Source organism: Kwoniella shivajii, chromosome 5 (genome assembly GCF_035658355.1).
Source record: "Kwoniella shivajii chromosome 5, complete sequence".
NCBI lineage: Eukaryota > Fungi > Basidiomycota > Tremellomycetes > Tremellales > Cryptococcaceae > Kwoniella > Kwoniella shivajii.
In genome coordinates, this window is record NC_085912.1 from 659896 (window position 1) to 683657 (window position 23762).

The 23762-nt window shown below is 42.1% G+C and overlaps 7 protein-coding genes across 7 annotated transcripts; 4 read left to right on the plus strand and 3 right to left on the minus strand.

The window, feature by feature from the left end:
- Positions 1–978: 978 nt before the first annotated feature.
- IL334_003998 (uncharacterized protein) lies at positions 979–3221 on the minus strand (the record flags this gene model as incomplete). Its single annotated transcript, XM_062935721.1, has 16 exons — positions 979–1031; positions 1110–1176; positions 1253–1441; positions 1524–1599; positions 1652–1662; positions 1740–1801; positions 1860–1968; positions 2029–2059; positions 2112–2194; positions 2259–2327; positions 2384–2408; positions 2543–2553; positions 2636–2667; positions 2758–2802; positions 2874–2961; positions 3039–3221. The coding sequence occupies 16 exons, from the start codon at positions 3219–3221 to the stop codon at positions 979–981; spliced, it is 1134 nt and encodes a 377-aa protein (XP_062791772.1).
- Positions 3222–4024: 803 nt separating this feature from the next.
- Positions 4025–7706, plus strand: IL334_003999 (uncharacterized protein; the record flags this gene model as incomplete). Its single annotated transcript, XM_062935722.1, has 8 exons — positions 4025–4479; positions 4558–5109; positions 5160–6106; positions 6162–6311; positions 6359–6560; positions 6627–7115; positions 7187–7454; positions 7527–7706. The coding sequence occupies 8 exons, from the start codon at positions 4025–4027 to the stop codon at positions 7704–7706; spliced, it is 3243 nt and encodes a 1080-aa protein (XP_062791773.1).
- Positions 7707–8082: 376 nt separating this feature from the next.
- IL334_004000 (uncharacterized protein) lies at positions 8083–9813 on the minus strand (the record flags this gene model as incomplete). The annotated part of the gene is made up of 2 exons (XM_062935723.1): positions 8083–8139; positions 8212–9813. The coding sequence occupies 2 exons, from the start codon at positions 9811–9813 to the stop codon at positions 8083–8085; spliced, it is 1659 nt and encodes a 552-aa protein (XP_062791774.1).
- Positions 9814–11642: 1829 nt separating this feature from the next.
- On the plus strand, positions 11643–15154 carry IL334_004001 (oxoglutarate dehydrogenase (succinyl-transferring), E1 component; the record flags this gene model as incomplete). The annotated part of the gene is made up of 8 exons (XM_062935724.1): positions 11643–11833; positions 11897–12104; positions 12171–12423; positions 12480–14082; positions 14141–14377; positions 14442–14502; positions 14563–14880; positions 14951–15154. The coding sequence occupies 8 exons, from the start codon at positions 11643–11645 to the stop codon at positions 15152–15154; spliced, it is 3075 nt and encodes a 1024-aa protein (XP_062791775.1).
- A 317-nt stretch (positions 15155–15471) lies between these two features.
- Positions 15472–16805, minus strand: IL334_004002 (uncharacterized protein; the record flags this gene model as incomplete). The annotated part of the gene is made up of 5 exons (XM_062935725.1): positions 15472–15591; positions 15784–15908; positions 16005–16125; positions 16198–16279; positions 16384–16805. 5 exons carry the CDS (start codon positions 16803–16805, stop codon positions 15472–15474), a joined length of 870 nt encoding a protein of 289 aa, XP_062791776.1.
- Positions 16806–17840: 1035 nt separating this feature from the next.
- IL334_004003 (uncharacterized protein) lies at positions 17841–19913 on the plus strand (the record flags this gene model as incomplete). Its single annotated transcript, XM_062935726.1, has 7 exons — positions 17841–18698; positions 18774–18966; positions 19035–19217; positions 19276–19412; positions 19470–19564; positions 19635–19766; positions 19862–19913. 7 exons carry the CDS (start codon positions 17841–17843, stop codon positions 19911–19913), a joined length of 1650 nt encoding a protein of 549 aa, XP_062791777.1.
- A 1298-nt stretch (positions 19914–21211) lies between these two features.
- On the plus strand, positions 21212–23498 carry IL334_004004 (uncharacterized protein; the record flags this gene model as incomplete). The annotated part of the gene is made up of 8 exons (XM_062935727.1): positions 21212–21235; positions 21373–21424; positions 21497–22002; positions 22152–22231; positions 22339–22499; positions 22548–22697; positions 22826–23132; positions 23312–23498. 8 exons carry the CDS (start codon positions 21212–21214, stop codon positions 23496–23498), a joined length of 1467 nt encoding a protein of 488 aa, XP_062791778.1.
- Positions 23499–23762: the final 264 nt, after the last annotated feature.

Consider the following 23762-nt stretch of genomic DNA (forward strand, 5'->3'; position numbering starts at 1 on the left):
ATAACTTCGAGGAAATGGATGTCACAAGTTTTCTAGGTAGATAATTGAGAACGTAGTAGTAATGACAGCGAGTTAGTACATTTGAAATAGTATGCCTAGGGAACAGTAGTAACAAGATGTTGTATGAGAGAGTGAAATTGTTATGAGCTCAGCGAAAGGGTGAGAAAAGATACGACAATGGACGATACTATCCCACCATGCAATGTGAGAAAGAGACACACAATCAAAGATCATTTGCCAAATCAATCTATTGTCCTTGGTCCCTTCCCCTATTTCCTATTGTCCCCATTGGCATCTTCTCAACGAGCCCTTTACGAACAAGAGTCTTCCATCCCAAAAGTGGTCGCTCACAGGTCCGTCAAGGGGAATTAGGTTGAATTGCATTACAACAAAGGAGCACTACTTGTTGACTCCGATAATGTGGGTCTATCAAAGGATGTTACTGGCCAAGGCTGCCTTTGAGTACCAAGGAGGTGATTATCTATATTCAAGCCGTGGTTCAGAACAATGGAGTACCGTTTCCGAAGTTGGTCTGGCGTTTGCATGTGTATAAAAATATCGTGTGAAGCCAGACCATTGTTATCGCTTTGAGAATGATTAAGGTGATTATCGACCATGTCATGTGGGAAAACTACTGTCAGCGATCGTGAAACACCATCCTATCAATTGGATCTTCCCGTCCATGAGATTTGGACGCTGGAATATTCCACTATCCTCTCGTGCACACATAATTGAAACTGAAAGTAAGTCATAGGGGTCAATCTTCACTACTGGTACTCAACTCATCCAGATGACTTATATGTATATTCATTTGTAAAATGCAATGTTCAAATCATCGATCCAAAAGTCTACAATTATGTTCTAATTTCGTTTCAGCTCTTTGTGCCATGTCACGGATCGGCGTCTCATTGTTGCCACTTCGGTAACTTCGCTTCCGCGAGATATATCCTTTTCTTGTCCTCGAAATCATAGAGAATCTTACTTGTTAGCAGTCTTGTAAGCTACCATACCTCCCAAAGCGAGTGAATATCCTTTACAAGTCAATAAAACGGAGAATGAGCATTGCATTTCCTTTGGAATCCAAATTTTCGGGGAAAGGTTGTACTTACCGAAAATCTGAATGGGAGTAATTGGGCTTCCGAAGAAGATTACACTACTACTGATCAACAGAATATCCTATCATCAGAAGAATGATCAGCGTCTTCCCCTTTCCAGGAGTTTTTATCCATTTCTGTCGAAGTAATCTACGTACCTTGAAAACACCAGCTAGGGTCAATACTAATCCTCCTGCTGCACCGATCAAGAAGACGGCCGCTACATTCAATCCAAACGCTACAGCAGCGTTCGATAACATGACCATCGGACCAATACGCATGAATTCACGGAAAGGTGCAAGACCTTCTGTGAATGGGAGGAAACAAGCGTTGATTATTGAGCAGACCTACTCATATAGGATCCTGATCAGCGGATTACACCTTGCGCATCGCATTGTTTTGCAGTAGTCGCAGGGAAATGATACTTACAGGAGCATAATAATGTAAAGAGCACAAGGGGTCCATCTTCAGCCCTTGTAGCAGAATCTGGATCATGACCAACCGTCTATACGTTTGTCAGTACCATCTCATCAATACACGGAGTCACCTTGACCTACGATGATTCGAACTATATGAGTGAAGCGTCAGCTGTGGCCTTGAATAGGGAATGGGTAGTCACAGTGATAGCAAATCGGGATTACTCACAGCTACTGCGCTGACCTGACATAAGAACCCGAACATTTGGAAATGTACTTCTCCGTATGCAGCTATCCGTCCCACTCGTTCGTCAGTCACGTTCCACCTTTTTGCGCGTAGACTACTGACCAAGAGCACATCCTGTTGATATTAATATGACAATTAGAACCAGTCTTGAGGACAAGACTTGTAATTTGAATATAGCTGAGATGAGCAAAATGGCAACGGGGGTGAAAGCCTAACACCCGCGTGTTGTCAGTGATAAGGATGATGGTGGTCAAGGCGTAGTCATGCTCACCTTGAGCATTTGGATGAAAGACACACTCAGTCTGCCAATCACCATCAGTTCTTGCTCGTATGCGAAGCTGAGGAATGACTCACGTCAGATAAGCGGTGTTGCTCAAGATCAGAGAACCCGAAAACAATACGCCTATAGGTAAGATCGATTTGAGGTACAAATCTCTCTATAAATACTATGACATCAGCCATATACATAAGTATGGTTCTATCCGAAGAAGCTGTTCTCACGGTCATTTCAATCTTGTCCAGACCATCCATTAAATGAGTTGTAGCTCGAAGCACTCGTGTTCCCAACGCCTGAGTATCCATCAGCTTCACGTATCATCCTAGAATGGTAAGCTTCGAGAACTCACTGCACAGCCAAGATGGTATGAGGTACTGATAGGAGGGAAGATGAAATCAGCACAATGATCTCTCATTTTTCCAATTCTTTTTACGGCATCTTGCTTTTTGGCTCCGCCTTCTGCCTCAAGCTCAGCCTCGGTGTGCAGTCACCCGCTTGCTGGACTCACATAAATATAGGCTATATAAGGAAGCATAGTCAGCTCCCTTCCAGAAGGATTTCAACTGTGATCAAGAATGTGCTCATCGGACTCGAGACTCACATAAGGATATTCCAAGTTGCTATAGAGGTATTCTGCAGATTTCATGAAGCGCTTAGTTTTGTTCTGAAGGTTCAGGTCGTTTCCGACTCCCAGATCTATGTGTCACGCAGACCCTCACTCACTGTTATAAAGAATGACAGCAGAAGACAATGCAATCCAGATGGGTACTAGAACCAGACAGAAGCGTGTCAGCTGTACACGTTCCATACCGAATCACTAATCAGTGTAATAGTCTCACTAATGACTGTAGGGCTTAGTAACGGTTTGTTCGCTTTACTATCAGGTAAGTTAGGGGTAATCTCCACTGATCTTCGAGCGTGTTCAAGCTTCATGAGAAGTATTGTCAGCTTTTGCCTACATCTTTATCGAAACCAACACAAAGCTACAGATAGAATCAGCTCACCATTCCTTGTCCCTTCTCTGTATCTGCAAAGTAACCATCATCCCGTTTCTCCACCTTTGATCCTGACCCGTTACGCCTCATAGCCTCTGAATAACTGGTACTTGATGTAGGGGAACTTCGACCGGGCGAACCTGGATTTGGATGGTGCGAAGGGAGTAAAGGATTTGGCTTTTTTGATGACATGGTGGGAGTGACAGTCAAATCGTATCAGTGTGACCGTAATATACCGTACGTGTGGGAGGCTGTTTTCAGCGAAGCTGTGAGAGCTGCTCCTACAGGTGCTGTTGCTGCTGATGGATGATGGTGGATGGGAAGATGTTCGATGTGTGCTGTATCTGATCGATTGAGTGATGGATGTAAACGCGTGTGGTGTCCTTGCTTTGAGAGTTGACCTTTTGTTATTGTGTTTAATTATTACGTTATTCGGGGATGTTCTTTCGATTCTTTTATATTTTTTTATTTATACAAACTTTAAAAAAAGGAACCCTTGATCGAGAATGACGGAGGAGGCCGCTTCCACGTGCAATTGAGCCTGATGACATTTTCCGGATAATCCCCTTCCCTTTTGATTTAAACTTATTCGGTTCCACTCAGGTTGTATTGTGAATTATCAGGCACACTCAGTACCATACTGTGTTGTAACCGTAATTTACACTTTAACCACTCTCTTCTCTCTTTGAACTTTACTTCTCTTCCTCTTTTTCCAACTTTTATACACTTGAAAGCCAATTGCAACCTCTTATCAACCAGTCACCTACTTTGAAGAACACACAAGCTTTAGAGTCTGGAGATCACTCGTTTGTCTGCGTCATCTGTCAAACACAACTGTACGCAAGTCGAAACGGCATTTGATGCGAGAGCAAAAGTAGGGATCATTCAAATGGTCACTGCATTGCTCTTGCTCCTATTCCCCCTCGGTCTTCTATAATTCACACTTCATCTACACGGTCATACAAACGACAATCAGAGGCAAACAAAAGCGGAAAATGGTATCCACAGCATCAATCACCTCACATATATTAGCATTCTTAATACCTCTGATATTGCTTTCGACCACATATGCAACACCTGAACCTGCAGCTTTGGTAGCTTTACCTCAACATACCACCGCACAATCGTCAAGAAGATTCGCTTCACATCATACAACCCCTCCTCCGTTGCAAATCGATCATGATGTGCTTCCTTTCGTCATCATATCAACCATTGATGGTGCTCTGCATGCTGTAGAAAGGGATACGGGTAAGATCAAATGGACATTGAAAGACGGCGTCGAACCATTAGTTGGTGGTGGAATTAGAGGTAAAGGTAACGATGAAGAATATATCGTTGAACCGTTAAGTGGAAGTCTGTATGTGTTCGAAGATGATGATGGTCAAGAGACAAAGGAAGGTGAAAATCCTGATCCTAAATTGAGAAAACTACCACTTTCAGTGGAGCAACTGTGTGTTTCCTTTCTCTCTTCTAACCTCCCGTCACATAATTTAGTTGCATTCCCGCTGATATAGGGTACCTGTTCTAGGATCGAGCTTTCCCCGTTCACTTTTCCACACTCTCCAAGTCGGATTTTCACAGGCGCAAAACATACCTCACTTCTCACAATCGATCTGCGCACGGGACAACAACTTAACTGTTTCTCCTCTTTCGGTACAAATTTCTCTCACCCGGAAGAGGATGACTGCATCTGTGATAGTGAAGATTTGTTGGATGATTTAGAGGGGAAAGGAAGGTCGAATAGAGATTTGTTATTCGTTGGAAGAACAGATTATCGACTGACAATTCATTCACCTCCACTCGCTTCCGTCGGTCTTTCACCTTCCACTTCTACAATGTACCAAAGTGCTGTGGAAGCGAAAAGAAATGCCGGTGCTCAAGAGATAACGTACTCGACTTATACACCGAACAGTTATGATAGACCTTTGGCAGAATATTGGCTCAAGAACGGTCTAGCCGAACAAGGATGGGGTATAGAAGGAGAAAAGAAAACACGTGTAGAGCTGGCTTATGATGGTGATGCTGTCGGAGTCGAAAATGGAAATGGTGTGAAATGGGTCACAAGATTGAATAGTGTAGGGTGAGTAAATGTATCACAGGGGTCCATGGCAACCGCTTATAAACAAATAGAATCGCCGTGTACGACATCCTTGTACCACTTGATTCACCCTCTTCCAACCCAATCCTTGTGCCACAACCTCCTCCGCATCTTCCTACTTTATTCCCTCCTACATCCCGACCTTACCAGCATTTCATCGATATAGCCAAGAAACCTCTATCCACATATATCGGTTCGGTCCCTCTTCAACTCGCCCTTCCGCCTTCAGAAAATTTGACCACTTCTTCGCGTACCAATTCAACGGGCGAAGGTAGATCGCAATCAAGACGAAGTAAACCACTACTTTACGCGCTTTCATCTTCCGCCTATCCTCTTATCAACTTCGCTCCTCCTCCTCGACCAGGAAGTCTGACCAACGGTTCATTCCTCTTGACAGAAGATCTACCTGAAAAAGACCAACTCTTACCATATCTCATTGATCCCCCAGCGGAGAATAAAGCCTTGATCTTAGCTAAACCGCCTGCACAGCCAACCTCGCAAATCAGCGAAAGACCAACTTACCGAAGAGGATGGCATTGGTGGCTCATAGGTACCTTAGGGACTTTACTCATAATATGCGGAATAGCCTTGACTCGATTCGCTCGTGCTCCTCGGGTCAAACAAACATCTTCACCTGCTGATGAGAAAACACCTCTTCTCATTGCTCCTGAAGCTGCTCATAGTGATGAGAAGCCTGCGGACGGCATCGCCCTACCCGAACTTGCCCCTCCCCTCGATGAAGAAGCGCCTACGCCGAAGAAGAAATCAACCAGACGTAGAGTTAGAGGGAAGAAAAAGAGACGTGATTCATCAGCCGCATTGTTGGAAGAAGGGGAAGAGGACGATGATGATAGACTGGAAGCAGGGTCTCCAAAGAAAGATGAAAAGCCCTTACCTGATTTGCCAAGAGAAATGTCATCTACAGATTTACTGGATCACGAAGATAAGGAGAGATTATCAATATCAGACACTATCATCGGTAAGCTAAAAATGCTGTTTCTACTGTGATACTTGAAAGCTGACATGGCCCTCAGGGTTTGGATCTCACGGCACCGTTGTACTCAAAGGAACTTGGGGGGGAAGACCTGTAGCTGTGAAACGACTATTAAGTGATTTTACTCGCTTAGCAAGTCAAGAAGTGAAATTGTTGCAAGCGAGTGATGATCACCCCAATGTGATAAGATGTAAGTTTTCTTCTGCATCCTTCCTCTTGGCTAACTGTTTTGCACAGACTATTGCCAAGAAAAACGCGATAACTTTCTTTACATCGCTCTTGACCTCTGTCAAGCTTCTCTGGCGGATCTCATCGAAACTCCCGACAAGTATCTTGAATTAGCATCTTCTTTGGACAGGAAGAAAGCTCTTACTCAGATAACGGCGGGCTTAAAGCATTTGCATGGTATGAAAATCATCCATCGAGATATAAAGCCTCAGTGAGTGAAGTTTCTTCCCTGACAAGTATTTTGAGTACCCGCAGAGCTAACTTTTTCTGTTTTTAGGAATGTACTCGTGCTGAGGGGTAAAGACGGGTCGTTAAGAACGCTTGTTTCTGACTTCGGTTTAGCTCGACGTTTGGATCAAGGGCAATCGTCATTCGCACCTACAGCGAACAATTTGGCTGGATCACTAGGATGGCGAGCTCCTGAGTGTATCAGAGGGCAAGTCAAACTAAACGAAGGAGTGTTGTTCGATCCTGCATCAACATTTTCATCATCATCTTCAACACATTCAAACTCAGACGAACACCTCGTCCTGAGTGGAGATAAGAATAATCGATTGACGAAAGCCGTCGATTTATTCGCTTTGGGATGTTTATATTTCTGGGTATTGATGTCCGGTGAACATCCTTACGGTGAAACATATAATAGAGAAAGCAATATAGTCAAAGGTGAAGCTGTCAATATGTCTAAATTGGATGTATTAGGTGAAGAAGGTGAAGAGGCGAAACAGTTGATAGGGAATCTCTTATCAATGGAACCTGGTTCCAGGTGAGTATCTCCCCTTTTTGGATCTGAAGTTTTTTGAGTTATGATATTTACTGACTTTCCTTGCTCAACAGACCAGATACATCGGAATGTTTGATACATCCATTCTTCTGGACACCAGGGAAAAGACTATCATTCTTGTGCGACGCATCTGATCGGTTCGAAATTATGGAAAATGACCCACCTGAAGCGACTTTGGTGTTGCTGGAAACCGATGCTTCGGATGTAGTAGGGAAAGACTGGTATTCGAAATTAGATAAGACGTTCATAAATAATCTTGGTAAATATAGGAAATATAAAGGTAATAGTGTAAGAGATTTATTGAGAGCCATGAGGAATAAAGTGAGTATCTTTGCGTTTCATGCGACTGTGTAGGTTGAAGAACGGAGGCTGATTTTTGATCTGTCATTGTAGAAACATCATTATCAAGATTTAGAACCATCAGTGAAAAAACACTTAGGTTCATTACCTTCTGGATTCTTACATTATTTCACGGTCAGATATCCAAGGTTGTTCTTGCATGTTTACGGAGTGATCAAACATAGTATATTAAGGCATGAGTCAATGTTTGAAGGGTATTTCCAGGAATCGTAACATGGGAATAGGCGATGAAGCAAGACGGGGAATACTGGTCTATCAGTCATGAAAAATGAGATATTATATGAAGAAGTGTTGTAAAATTAGTTTTTGTCTTTTGTGTTGCTACGATATTATAGAATCAAAAGATCATAATTAAGGATCAAAAATCAAAGCGATAGTTATCTTGGACTTTATATGCATTCATAGTCTCGTTGACATAACACTCTTGAAAGAATATACTGCTGGTATGTTATACATGCAAGTTCTTATTGAGACAATACAAGTACATCGTGAGAGGATATGACCTCTTCAACCAGAATGAGGATGCCAAATTATAGAACTAGTGGTGCCTGTGGAATGGGTTTTCAAGGCCTCGGTACTGATATATAGTCTACTCTTCATCATCATCTTCATCGGAAGTCGGATCAAGGTAAACTTGTTCATTCAGCTAAATAACATCCCCGAAGAGTCAGCTTAAATATGAATTACAATTAAGGTGGGGCGTATGAGGCGTACTTACCAATTCTACCAAACCCAACCATTCACCTAAACCCCTTATGAATTCATCTCCACCTTCACCTGCGCCGCCTGATCTCCACCAACTTTGTCTTACTTGTATACCTTTATTATCACTTTCACTCTCATCCGAAACCCTACAAGTATTTTCCCCATTTCCAAATTCTTGACCTTTACTTGAATGTTCCTCTTTCGACGCATTCGTCGCTGACTGAGCTCGATCTTGTAATTCATCGACCCTGAATCCAGCTAAGGGGTCATCAGGTGTATATAGCATGAAACCGTTGAATGTTGATATCGGTTTAAGGATTCTCATGGGTCCATCATAAATTTCTTCCTCGTTGTTCGACGTTATCTCCTCCTGCTTCAATCCTGACGAGGCGGCGTCAGGTTGAGAAGTAGGTGGTATTTCGAATGAAGGTGGATCATCTTCTGTAGAAGGTGAAGGAATCAATTGTTCTTCTTTTCCGTCCTCTTTGATATCCAATCCTGTTGACTCATCAAGTAAACTGGATTCACTATTGTCAGGATTCATTATTGATTTTATTGATATCGAAGAATTACTTTGAATCTCATTGGAGATTTGTGTATATTCTTCTTCATCCTCATCATCATCTTCAACTGGTCTGATATCAACTTTCATTTGATCCTCCACTAATTCCATTGATTCAGTTACATTGGGTAAAGTTCCTGATCTTGGAGTAGGAGATGATCTTCTTCCTCTTCTTTCATTTAAGCGTTTTCTAGGTGTTGATAATGGGTATTTCAGTGGTGTAGCTTCTTGTATAATAATTTCAGGTATCACACTCGATATTTCTCCATCCCCATTTCCGATGATTGAGGGAATCGATTTTTTCGGAGTTGTGTAACTTGATTTCAATCGTTTACTCGGCGTCCTACTTAATTGAACTACCTTTTCCTCTTCCTCATTTTCCTCTTTTATACCATTCTTGTCTGCGCCTTCGTCGTCATTTTCATCTTCATCGTCTGAATCAAGTCTATAACGTTTCTTGGAAACAACAGCTCTAGCTCTAGTTTTGGGTTTCGATAAAGCGATTTGTCCAGTACCTCTAACCCTACCTCCCGGATGAGGATGTTGTCTTGTTGTTCTACGTAAATTCGTTCCTTCATCCTCTCCCTCTTCCCCGTTGACGTCATTCTTGGCGATCAAAGGTTTATTTTTTTGACGTGAAGAAATCGTGTTTGAATGAATCTCGATACCACCTTGATCGGGTCGTTTGCCAGTTGATAATATATATCCATTCCACCCTTTTGGTATATCGATATATTGTCCTATGACTGTTCGACCTCTAAAAGAAGCTTTGACTGAGGTAGATCCACGAGCAGGTCCAGAAGTAGAACTAGAACCAGAACCAGAACCAGCATTAGACGCAGCCGCAGAGGTAGAGGGAGGAGCAGCATCAGGATGAACTGACGAGGTAGAGGTAGAAGGTATAGGTCGAGGTTTGAAATAAGTTAAAATGGGAGCTGAGGGAGTAGAGTACGGTGAAGATGATGTACCAAGTGAAAATGGAAGTAAGGATAACGAAGGTGAAGAAGGGAGAGTCGAGCTTGATGAGGATAGTAGGAATGTTGTGTTGGACATGGCTGATTATATGTCCACAGAGCGTCTATAGTGCCTATAGTATCTCGAAGGAAATGGTGTCAGACTGGATCACTGACATAATCGTCAATCACACCTTTGGATAACTCCTGCACCTTCATGTCAATACGCGACGCGTTGATTGCTTTATTGTAAGGCAAGGATCACGTGACTATGCACTGTGCGTTTACTCGAAGCGAACCTCCACTTTTCAGGTCTGCCTTATTCCAAAAGATTTTCCTTACTACCTTCATTACGACCCTTACTGATATTATCCCATAGCTTAATGATATCCTGCATGTATAAGACGAACATGTTGAACAGAGGTGTACCGAGACTATATGGTATGCCGAGTATCTCCAAAACAGAAAGAATTTGAATTGAGAATGAGAAACAACCTGATAAACTGGATTCCCTTCTATCCCTTCCGTCCAATCGACCCCTAATTTGCTGAGTGCTACTAGAAAATCCAAAAAGCGACCTTACTTGATCACGGACGGACTCGAACCGCCGACCGAAGCATGACCATATTCCCAAGATTCGTGAAAACCTTCAAAGTAATATTAGTACTTAAATCTAAACCACTGATATACGCGACCAAGGACGGAAAAAACGTTTTTTCTGCGCTCCTATAACCCATCATGTCATTATGCGTGTAGATCTATGACTTCTTGATGTCTCGAAATTCAGTGTTCGGACACGGTAAGAACACATGAATGATGATGGATGATGCGAACTCGTTCGAGAAAAGTGAGGTATTCATTCAAAAAAAGATTCTAGCGGACTGCGTATATCATTGTTGGGAGCTGATGGTCGAGGATGATTACCCCTACAAACATGAGATTTGACAACTTCAGACCGGTGTCCGGCGACTTAAGAAGAGATAGATCTCTGTTTCAGTTGAAGTTGAACTTATGATTGTGTTTCACAGATATCATCTGCTGGATTCCGCAAGATATGGGCTGAAAAATCATCCATACAGTCGAGGACAAAATCCAGACTGCGTTGCTAGCGACCGGACGTGAACGCAATCGTCCTCTTGACTTATGATTTCAATATGGCTGGGATGATTCCAGATACTTCGCAATGATGCAATGCATGCTGGGCAGACGCTCCTCTTCATCCTCAGAGATATCAAAATAATAAACTATACATGAATGTACTGGGTAAGTGGCTCGTCATCATAGTTCAGTAATTGACCTGCAAGGCGTTTCGACATTCTGTCGGTGGATCTTACCTTTGCTCTTGACGAAGTATGGAGTGAAGGAAGTAAGGCTGAACCGGAGCAAAAGCCACACATACTGTGAGGTTTGTATCTAGGACGGGCACTCGGTGAAGCAAGATTTGGCTGCGTAGAGTACTTCCCCTTCCGTCACGACGATCTTTTTCTTTCCCATTCTTTCTATACACATTGTCGTGCCTAGCTATGTAGCTATGTTTTTAACATACCATTCCCGCGGCTATTGATATCCCCGGAATTGCCGTCATCTGTTCTTTCTGTTCTTCTGGTTGAGTCGTGTGCCTAATCAAAACACAAGGAACTGACTGTAGTTAATATTAATGGGAATGTTTCCGTTCTCGGCTGCAAAACCGAAAAACGGGTCATTCCATCAAAGTCACGTGTCAATTCGACATCCGCACTCACCGCTTAACTCTGTTCCAAGTAGCTAGAGTGAATGAAAACTAAAACAATCCCAATTAACATCCCATCCCATCATACGTACCAGCAATAGCGATTAATTGCATTCATTGCAAAACCCTTTTCTTTTTTTGCCATTTATATAATCTCCACACAACAACAATAAACGATATTCATCTATCGTTCTCTAAAGATGATACGAACGTTACCGAGAAATATACGTTTGATATCTAAAACCAACCCAACGGTGGTTAGGTCTTTTTCCGTCGCTCGTCCTTCATCATGTATCGGTATAGCTCAAAAACGAAACTACGCATCTGAAGCTCAAGCTCCAAGTAAAAATGATTTATTCGCCAATGGTGGAAACACCTACTACACCGAAGAGTAAGTCGCCGCTCCAAGCTTGAATACGCTAGTAGGAGGACGTAATGGCTGATAGCAGAGCAGAATGTATCGATTATGGAAACAAGATCCTAAATCAGTTCATGCTTCTTGGGCTGTGTATTTTGCCGGACTCGACAAAGGTCTTCCTTCATCTCAAGCATATAGTCCTCCACCAGGATTCATTGGCGCGGCCAGTACTGTACCTACACCAGCGGATGGTAGTCCAAGAATGAGCGTAGAAGGTGGCGGGGATGTAACCGACTACTTGAAGGTGAGCAACGAATCATCCTCGTGACGTGGCGCGAACGAAATCTGATCAAACCCTTCTCACTTACAGGTTCAACTCCTCATTCGGGCTTATCAAGTTCGAGGTCACCATATCGCCAATCTCGATCCCCTTCACATCGCCGACGCAGACCTCGACACACGAGTACCCCCAGAGTTGAAACTCAGCTATTACGGTTGGACAGAAGAGGATTTGAAAAAAGAATTCAACCTTAGTGATGGTATTCTTCCCCGATTCCAAGGCGCTATAGAGGGTGATAAATTGAGTTTGGGTCAAATCATCGAAGAGCTAAAGAGGATGTACTGTAAGTCAAATTTCGCGAGAAGTCTTCAGCGTCTAAAAATCTGATGAATCTCTCAGGTACTCACGTCGGTGTTCAATACGTACATATTGTCGATCGAGGACAATGTGATTGGATCAGGGAAAGAGTAGAAATCCCCTCCCAATGGAAATACAGCACAGAAGAGAAAAGAATGATTCTTGATCGATTGATGTGGTCTGAGCTTTTCGAAAAATTCATTGCATCAAAATACCCCAACGAGAAGCGATTCGGTCTAGAAGGTTGTGAATCTTTGGTTCCTGGTATGAAGGCACTTATCGATCGATCAGTTGATTCCGGTGTCAAGTCAATCGTCATGGGTATGCCTCATCGTGGACGATTGAACGTTCTTGGAAACGTCATTAGAAAGCCTATTGAAGCCATCTTGAACGAATTTGCCAACACGGATAAAGATGATACCGGTGGTGGTGATGTCAAATATCATTTAGGTGCCAATTACGTTCGACCCACGCCTAGTGGAAAGAAAGTTTCACTTTCTCTCGTCGCCAATCCTTCGCATTTAGAAGCTGAAGATCCCGTTGTACTCGGTAAAACTCGTGCTATCCAACATTTCGAAGGTGATGAAGGCACAGGTGATTCAGCCATGGGTGTCTTGCTTCATGGTGATGCTGCTTTCGCCGGTCAAGGTGTTGTCTACGAAACTATGGGTATGCAAGGTCTCCCAGCTTATGGAACAGGTGGTACCATCCATATGATCGTCAACAATCAAATTGGTTTCACTACCGATCCTCGATTCGCTCGATCTACACCTTACCCTTCTGATATCGCTAAATCCATCGACGCTCCTATCTTCCACGTCAACGGTGACGATGTAGAAGCTGTCAATTACGTCTGTACCCTTGCTGCCGACTGGAGAGCTACCTTCAAGAAGGATGTCGTCATCGACATTGTCTGTTACAGACGATATGGTCATAACGAAACTGATCAACCCTCTTTCACCCAACCCAAGATGTACAAGGCCATCCAAAAGCAACCTACTGTACTATCTATCTACACCGACAAACTGATCAAAGAAGGTACATTCACAGAGAAGGAAATTGATGAGCACAGACAATGGGTATGGGGCATGTTGGAAAAGGCATATGATGGATCAAAGGATTACAAGCCATCGCCAAGGGAATGGCTCTCATCTTCATGGGAAGGTTTCCCCACACCCAAAGAACTTGCTGAAAACGTTTTACCTCATCTCCCTACTGGTGCTGAAGAAGAAACCCTCAAGAAAATTGGAGAAGTCATCTCTTCTTTCCCTGAAGGTTTCACACCTCACAAAAACCTTGCAAGAATTATAGCTACCAGAGGAAAAAGTATTTCAGAAGGTAAAAATATCGATTGGTCAACTGCCGAAGCCCTCGCTTTTGGTACTTTATGTCTCGAAGGCACTCATGTAAGAGTTTCAGGTCAAGATGTAGAAAGAGGTACTTTTTCTCAAAGACATGCTGTCGTACACGATCAAGAGAATGAATCAACTCATATCGCACTTAAACATGTTGGAAAAGATCAAGGTTCTTTCACTGTCGTAAATTCTCACCTTTCAGAATTCGGTACTTTAGGTTTCGAACTTGGTTATTCTTTGGTTTCACCTAACAGTTTGACGATATGGGAAGCTCAATTCGGTGACTTCGCGTGAGTACCAAAAATCCATATTTGATATGAGTAAAAACCTGATCTCCCAATGTAACAGGAACAACGCCCAATGTATCATTGATCAATTTATCGCTTCCGGTGAGAGGAAATGGTTCCAACGAACCGGTTTGGTACTCTCCCTCCCTCATGGTTATGATGGTCAAGGACCCGAACACTCTTCAGGTAGAATCGAGCGATTCTTACAATTGTGTGACGACGAGCCTAGAATATACCCTTCTGCTGAGAAACTGGATAGACAACATCAAGATTGTAACATGCAAATCATCTACGCAACGTGAGTCATATGCTTGAATCGATGAGGCTGTTGAAGTTAGCGCTGACAAGATAACTGAAAATAGTACACCTGCAAACTACTTCCATGTCTTGAGACGTCAAATCAAACGAGAATTCCGAAAACCTGTGAGCGGATTTCATTGAAGAGCCAGTACAGTACCTCTGCTTATGCATAATCATTTCTAGCTTATCATCTTCTTCTCCAAATCGCTTCTCCGACATCCTCTTGCTCGATCATCGCTCGAAGAAATGACAGGTGACAGTGTATTCCAAAGATATATCCCAGACCCTCACCCTGAAAACCTCGTCGAACCAGAGAAGATCAGAAGACACATCTTATGTACCGGACAAGTCTACTTCCAACTTCTGAAAGAACGTGAAGATAAAGGAATAAATGATGTCGTGATTTCAAGATTAGAACAATTGTCTCCTTTACCTTATGATTTATTGACTCCTCATTTGGACAAATACCCTAACGCCGATGTCGTATGGGCACAAGAAGAGGTGAGTCACCACATTTCTCTTTATCTCTATCCGTACAATACCTATTGACGATGATTGTTACGTGGTGTAGCCATTGAACAACGGAGCTTGGACCTATGTACAACCTCGATTGATCACAGCTCTGAAAGAAACCAAACATCACGGTGGTAAAGTACCAATTTACGCAGGTAGAAAACCATCTTCATCAGTAGCGACAGGATCCAAGAACGCTCATAAGAAAGAAATTGAAATGATCAACACGATGGCTTTCGCTCCTGCTGAAGAGAACCAATAAACTAGGGAAAGCAGGATGTGGAAGGAAAAGGGAGGAAGGATGGAGCAGGAGATTTCATCAGCGCAGCCGCAGAAAGGGTGAAAACAAGGTGGTCGTTCTCATTTTGTAATAACATCCATTATCTTGTTTCTAATTCATTCGGTATCGGTTCATTTCGTACACGGATCAACATCAAAAACGCAAAAACAAACGTAACGCAATGCATCGTATCCAATTTCCAATTTCCAATTTCAACGAATTTTGCACAAAAAAGCATATTCATGTACATGTTGTCATATACCTGATTTACAGAGGTTTGGAGTGTAAGATTTGATTGATCACTTTCCCAAAGCTTCTTCTCTGTCCATGACTTTTTGATCTAATTTGATTAAAATGACTGTACGTTGAGGATGTTCGGGATATCTATCACCTACCCAATGAGCTGTAACTCTTGCCGGCTGTAAACAGAAACAGACAGCGGGGTGTCAGCTTGCATTCGACCATCAACAGCCTTTTCCCCGAATTGGTCTAATGATGCTTAAAAAACGGGGTCTTTCCCTTCCGACCTTGGTCTTTCCAAAACTCAGAGAGGAATCCTGTCTTTCTTCCTGACGGACTTCGACTCAAAGGGAGGTATGATTTGAACTCACCACATCTAATCCATCTAAGACAGCTTCTACCATACCAGCTGTAAAAGCTTCACAAGATAAATCAGACATATCTTTAGGTACCGATATGAATTGAGTCAAAGGTGATTCATTTAAAATGATCATATCTAATCGTTCCAATCAATCAATCAGTCAATCACTCAATTCACATGTGCATGTTAGATAAAAATGATCATGAAACACAACAATGAAAGTAATCTCACATTCATCTAAAGCATCTGAACCTCTTTCTAAACCATCAGCAGGTTTACCGAATACGTATTTGTATATTTGTGTATGAACGAATTGTAATATTGGTATTAAACGATGTTCTCTTTTTGGATCCTACATAATATTTCCACTGGTCAACACAGTACAGATTTCATCTTCTACATTTCAGTCTATGGCTAAACTCACCTTTAGATTTGATGTTTGGGTATTACGTAGTAACAACAATGATAAAATTCTTTGTCCAGCTTCGTATCCTAAAGATGACAATCTATTTCCGGAACAATATCCCATCCACTCCATTAGCTTTTCTCTCCAATCAACATAGCAAGAAGACCCATCCTTCTTCTGAGTTTGTTGATAATGGTGACGTACCTCTTCTCCAAATCAGTAACACTATCAACTCTACTTTGTGAATAAGAAATGATTTCAGCGAACATGAATGCCCAAGCTGAAAGTGCTATTTCAGAACCTTTCGATTTATTCAATGATCTATCTAAAATAGGCTGATATTGAGATCCACCACCACCTCCACCACTGATATTGGTATTGGAGCTACTACCGAATAACTGTTGTTGTAATGAAGAAGGTTGTATACTTGATCTGACTGATTCTCTTCTATTCGGATTGCTATTAGCATTATTGATAGTATTTATACTTGAACTGCTACTACTTGATGGATGTTGTGGATTGGAATATAATGATGTGGGTGGTGAAGATAATGAAGAAACGGATGGTTGTGAGAATCTAGATGACGAAGAAGGTGGTGTAGAACTGTATCCTACTGATTGTGACATTGTGGCTTTTGCGATTTTAGAACTGGGCAGAGGGAGAGTGGAAGGAGAGTAGAGCAATCCGGTATCTCGAGTTCTGTTTGATGCGATATGTCCAGTCCGAGAATGAGGAGATGATGCTGTTAAATGGCAAGGAGATAATCTATTCTACAGATCAACTGAATCTTCCAATTCTCAACGTAATCTGATATACGCGTCTAACCAAAGTATAATTCCGTTTTATTATTATTATTATTATCATTATTATTGTGGACGACCCTGAACAAGGCAGGACTTTGGCCAACTGTACTCATCGATTCTGTCTTGCTTGAGGTGTATGTGATGTAATGCTATGCACTCAGCGATTATATGTATATGTGTATATATATATATATATGCATGCATGCTGTTGCAACGGTATCTCTTCACGCCCAGACTGACTATCGCAATGACATCAACCTGTCATCACACCAAACTGCGTTACTGAGTTTTATGCGGTGTTGTACTGAGCATGTTTTGTAATGGTGATTAGAAAAGTCCCAAATCCATTGATAAAGTAAAGTGTAGAACTGTTATTACCAAAGTTACCCTGAATCGATTAGAAATGACAAAAGTTTAATACACTATTATAATCTGATTTTACCCGGGATCTAACTAACATAACTTACAATGATGATTGATCATAGTTGGTCACTCACTCACATCCTCAAACCTCGCTCCAACTGAATTCTCCCACAAAACATCTTGCTTTACCATCCTCATCCTCATCCCCATCATCAATCGCAAACATCACCGTACATCATATACACCCATACCTATATATATATACAACACATCATACAGCAGCTTGATGACACGACCTCCGTGAATCATACATATCACAGTAGCTTATATTGATATCGGTGAGAAAACATCGACTCAACTCCCCACGCGACTCATCTCGGTTCACAAGAAACGCTTTGGGAACAAGACGACTAATCTTTAATTTACATCCCACCCTATAACATCACTCACATCCTCTACTCCTGGATATTCAGTACCCAGTGAATCCTATCCACTATGGGTCAAGGTCAATCATCTTCAAAGAAATTAGGACGAACCTCGTCAAGACAATTATCAACATCTGATTTAGCAGATTCATTAGCCAACACAACAATCTCATCATCATCGTCATCATCCAACAAACCCGATAATGCTGGAGCACCTTCCACACCAGGATCATCACCTTCTATAGATGTAAGTGGCAATGGCAATGGGCAATTCAGTACACCTGCAAGAATAAGTGCGAGACGTTCTACAGGTAAAGATAAGAATGGTTCCATATCAAGTTTCTCTTCAGCTTCAGGTGGTGTCAATAGACCCAACCTAAACACACAAAATTCATTCGATGGTTCGGCTTCTATAAAATCTTCCTTATCACAAGGAGGTAACAATAACAATAATTCATCTTCATCACCAACTTCGATAACGACACCATCGAATATCCCTACAACACAAAACATCTTAGCAGCGCCTAAAACCAGATCATCGTTACTCGGTCATTCTCCTCCTCCACCTTCGGCATTATCTGTTTCTCCAGGTAGACCAGGATCACCGCCTTTGAGCTCACCAACAGGTCCAGGTCATATGCAACGTGATTCAGCTTCTTCACTCTCACCAGGTGCAGCTTTAACTGCCACCATAAGTAGATCAAGTATCGGAGGTACAAGCGCAACCGGTCCACAAGTTTTAGATGTCGATAATATGATTCACAGATTGCTGGAAGCTGGGTATAGCGGGAAAGTAACCAAATCACCCCCATTGAAAAACGCAGAAATAGCAAGTGTCTGTGCAGCCGCAAGGGAAGTATTCTTATCTCAACCTACTTTAATCGAACTCAGTCCTCCAGTAAAGATTGTAGGAGATGTTCATGGTCAAGTGAGCAGTATTCCCCTTTTCTTACCTCTTCACTGAGAAATGAAAGCTGATGATCCCACCCGCTTCCTTCATCAGTATGCCGATCTGATTCGGATGTTTGAAATGTGTGGATTCCCTCCGGCGGCCAATTATCTATTCTTGGGTGATTATGTCGATCGAGGAAAACAGTCGTTGGAGACTATTCTTTTACTGTTATGTTACAAGATTAAATACCCTGAGAACTTCTTCTTGCTACGTGGAAATCACGAATGTGCAAATGTGACAAGAGGTGACTTTTTAGTCTCGTCCCATTGAAAATCATATTATATGATTACCAAGCTGACATTGACTATATAGTGTATGGCTTCTATGACGAATGTAAAAGAAGGACGAACATCAAAACTTGGAAAACATTTATCGACGTATTCAATGCTCTCCCAATCGCGTCTATCGTAGCCAGTAAGATTTTCTGTGTACATGGTGGATTGAGTCCTAGTTTGAAGAGTATGGATGATATAAGGAGGATCCAGAGACCGACAGGTGAGTGTCCACTAGCTGTGTCGATCCGATGGTCACAACAGCTGATTGGTCCGCGTAGATGTACCGGACTATGGACTATTGAACGATTTAGTATGGTCCGATCCATCCGACACGGCATTAGATTGGGAGGATAATGAAAGAGGTGTATCATTCTGTTATGGAAAAAGTGTAATCAACGCTTTCCTTGCAACTCATGTGAATTCAGCTATTATGCCTCCCTGAGAATGAGTATAAGCTGACATTTTTCAATAGGATATGGATTTGATTTGTAGAGCACATATGGTTGTTGAGGATGGGTATGAGTTCTATAACGATAGGACATTAGTCACTGTCTTTTCCGCACCAAAGTGAGTCACGAGCCTGTGTCTTTCTCATCAGTCCCCTTTTGCATTCATTGACGTGCTCTCCACCTTTCAGTTATTGCGGGGAATTCGATAACTTCGGAGCGGTCATGTCAGTTTCAGAAGACTTGTTATGTTCTTTCGAGTTACTCAAACCACTGGATGGAGCGGCATTGAAGAAGGAAATGACAAAATCTAAGCGGAAAAGGTGGGTGATATATAATCCTGAATTCGTTGTCGCGCGAGACCGCTCTCCTACTTAGCATCAGCTGACCAAGCTCTAATCTGGTAATCTGGGATTAGCTTGCAAAACCATCAGAGTCCACCTAATAACCCTATGGCACAAAGCTTTTGATTGGGTTGCTCGGTTCATTCTTTCTCGGAATCATCACTACGGATCATCATTCACTACTTTCTCCCATTCCTGAAATTACGCATCAACTATCAAATACCTTCGATCTACGATATGACATTACTACGATCTACCTCATTACGACTTTCGCTACACTTCTCATGCCATATACCGCCAAATCTCCAAGCGGCCTCCTCAATTGCTAACATGATATCAAAGGTCTTAACATCGTTGCACTGCCCGACATGGTCTCACCTGGAACAATTATGCACCTGGCTCTCACTATCGAGCTCGCAGACCATACAACTTGATGGACGGAGGAGCTGCCACGAATGGAGCAGACCTTAGCCCATTACCATGATCAACAGAAGATCAGTAAAGGTCTGAGTCCCTCTTACACCTGAATACCTGAATACCTGAATACCTGAATACCTCGATACCACGCCACACACCTCTCTACATAGCCCTTATTCCTATCGCCTCTTTTAGTCACGCAGAGCTTTCATCCTCAGATTAAAGAATCGCCCATCAAAGAAACCAAGCAGCAAAATGTGTAATAATATTGTCATTTCCTGATCTTTCCTTTTTATTGCACCCCGGTTTTGAATCAAACAAACACGTCCGAAACGTTGTCATAACTACTTCACTTTTATATTAGTCCATCTTTGATCTTTTTTTCTCCCTTTTCAGTTCATTATCTCTTAGGTCAACTCCCCAGTATTCGCTTGAGGTCTTTCGGTTTTCGGTTCTGGTCGTGTCTTTTCCCTCTGAATAGGTAGGGTTGGATGGGGACATCACGTTTTAGTCAAGTTAGTAAAAGTGAAAAATCAATTATCATCAATCAGGGCTGTTAAGTTATGAATGCAGGATATATCTCTGAAAGCGTATTCATCTCTCCACGTCTTTGTTTGCAAATATGAGCGTTGCAGTCTTCAGCAACGGTGGTACTCACTAACAGATGTCATTCGCTGCACCGCCCAATGTCGTTAATTCCTTCTCCGTTGTTGATGGAATGCTGAATCGGTCATCTCCGCCATCTCTTCGTTTTTTAAGCGCCCCCCGTCATCATCATCATCATGAGAATGTTTTATTTTTTTCGGCCGTGATCGGAATGGATGGCAGTGAGACATTTTTAACCACTCTTGGCATCTCATTTCTTTTCACAATCGTCAAGATCAATCACAAACGTCCATTCAATCAGGTATTGCGACGATAATAAACGGCGAGAGAGCTACCTTGTCATGCCAAACAAGAAGATAACATAACCTAATATCGTTCATTAACAAATATCTTGATCGAAAATGGCATTAACAGATTACTTTTCCGTGGGTATCATCTATTCTTCTTCTGATGAAATATGGTCGATGACTATCGAGAAAAGATTTTAACCGTCTGATAGAATATGGAATACGATCATTCGGCGTTTTACTGACTTACGTGTTGGATTCTTGATCAATAATAGCCTGTAGCGTTCTTTATCTTACTTCGAGAATCACTTGAAGCAGGTATAATCAGTGAGTTTCGCCTTTGCATTTTCAACGAGGCTCCAAATTTGTTTTGAAGCTAAGAATGGAATCTATTCATAGTTGCCGTATTATTGGGATTCATAACTCAGCTCGTACCATCTCTAGTGAAACCATCTGAACCTCTTTCAGGAAATTCAGGTCCAGGTTTGCGATCAGAATCAGAATTAGAATCAGAATATAATCATCGTCAATCTGAAGATTCAGCTAGGTCATCACAGGAATTACTGTCTTCCACAACGAATAATAGAAGTTCATACGGTGCTTCCAGATCAAGATCAAGATCGAATTCTCCATCGCCATATGGGCACGATCAACAAAGAACAGAAAATCAATCACTACTATCGACATCTCAAAACAAAAACAAAATATTCAATTCGGATGAAAATGAAAATGATCAAGAACAAGAAGAGGCATTGGAAGGTGTAGAAGGAGGAGCAGCAGTGGTGGTGGTGGTGGGAGAAAATGACAAAGATAAGGTGATAAAGAAAATGAAAATACAAATTTGGTCAGGGGCAATTTTAGGTGGTACAGTAGCCATGGCCATTGGAGCTATTTTCTTATATGTCGTGAGTTCAATTCTCGTTTTTGGGGATTTGAATTCTGATCTGAATGTGACCGCATTATCTTCTTCTCACTATGACTTACAACGTTTCTGTTGTGACGACGAAGACGAAGACGAGAAGCAAGGATTTTTAGCTGACTCTTGAAATCATAGTTCTACACATATACACACGATCTATGGCAGGATGCAGAGAATTTATGGGAAGGTGGTTTTTGTCTATTAGCTTCTTTATTGTGAGTTTTGAACCGACATCTTCATTTCGAGATAAACACGTTATACTCTCTGACATGTTCATGCTCACCCTTGTTTACCCCGCCCCTCTCCCTTCCTCCCACCGCAGGATTCTCGTAATGTCATTGGCCTTCCTTCGATTACCTCACGCACAAGTGAAATGGCGATTAAAGCTATTATCGGCATATCAATCTCAAGCTGAATCAGATCCTGAAAATACCCTCACTCATCACCACCATCATGGTCATAATCATAGTCACAGTCATGAACGTAAACCTGGAAGAGGACGCGGACGTGGACGAGGAGGCGCAAATAAAGCTACTGCGATCTTGTTTGGTTTACCTTTTATCACTGTCCTGAGAGAAGGTCTGGAAGGCGTAGTCTTTCTAGGTGGGATTGGGTTGAGTGAAAAAGGAAGTGCGGTTGCTGGAGGTGGAATTGGTGGACTGGTAGTTGGTGGTACTATTGGTGAGCAATTATCAATTGCCTGATTTCACTCTAGAATTGGAAGTTAGGGATGGATCTGGCCGAATATCGAGCATTATTTCAAGCTAACCATATCACTTGCTATCTTTTTGCTCTCTTCCTGTGATTAGCCTACTTATTATTCTCCTCAACAACACCATTATCATTGAACAGATTCGTTCAATTCTCATCTTTGTTATTGTTCATGATAGGCGCAGGATTAGCTTCCAGAGCGGCATATTCATTTGAAAGGCAATATTTCATTTCATACGTTGGTACAGCAGCTGCCGAAGCTGGAAATGGTCCAGGATCCTATAGAGTTAAAGGTAACATATGGCATTTGACTTGGTGGGATCCAGAACCTGGTTCAGGTGATAACATGGCTCAATTAGCTCAAGCCGTCATAGGTTGGAACAATACTGGAACAATCTGGACTGTGTAAGTTGTCCCTTAGCCCCCAAGCCTCCAAGCCCCCAAGCCCCCAAGCCCCCAAGCCCCCGATGACCTATCGGGTCAGGAGTGCGAAGCAAAGCAAAGTTTGAAGGGGGATCGGGTCGAGAGTTGGAAGATGTGGTCTTCAGAGTACGCTCCACGGCTAATCGTTCTTCCATTCACAGCTCAACATACATCCTTTACTGGGTCCTAATCACCCTCACACTTGTATATGCGAAATACAAAGAAGGTCGTGCAGCTTTATGTGGTCATTTATCGAAGAGAGGATGGGAAAGAGAATATCAAAAGAGAGAAAACGGTGATATGGATAATCAAGTTCTGTTAGATGATAGAAGTGATATTGGGGAATAATTAGTGCAATAGCAGGGAATTTTTATAGTGACGCAAAATACGTCGTCCAGCTGCGTCGCGCTACGTTGTTTAGTGATCGTACTTATAATAAGATATCGGATCATCTCATAGATTGAATTGTCTTTTTTATTCATGCATCGTCGAGCCGGGACGATTGCCTTATACTTGTCACATAACCCAATATAATCGTAACAAATTCATAAAATCAATACAAGAGATGATCAAGATCTATCATCTGTAGATTAATACTGCTCCACTCATACC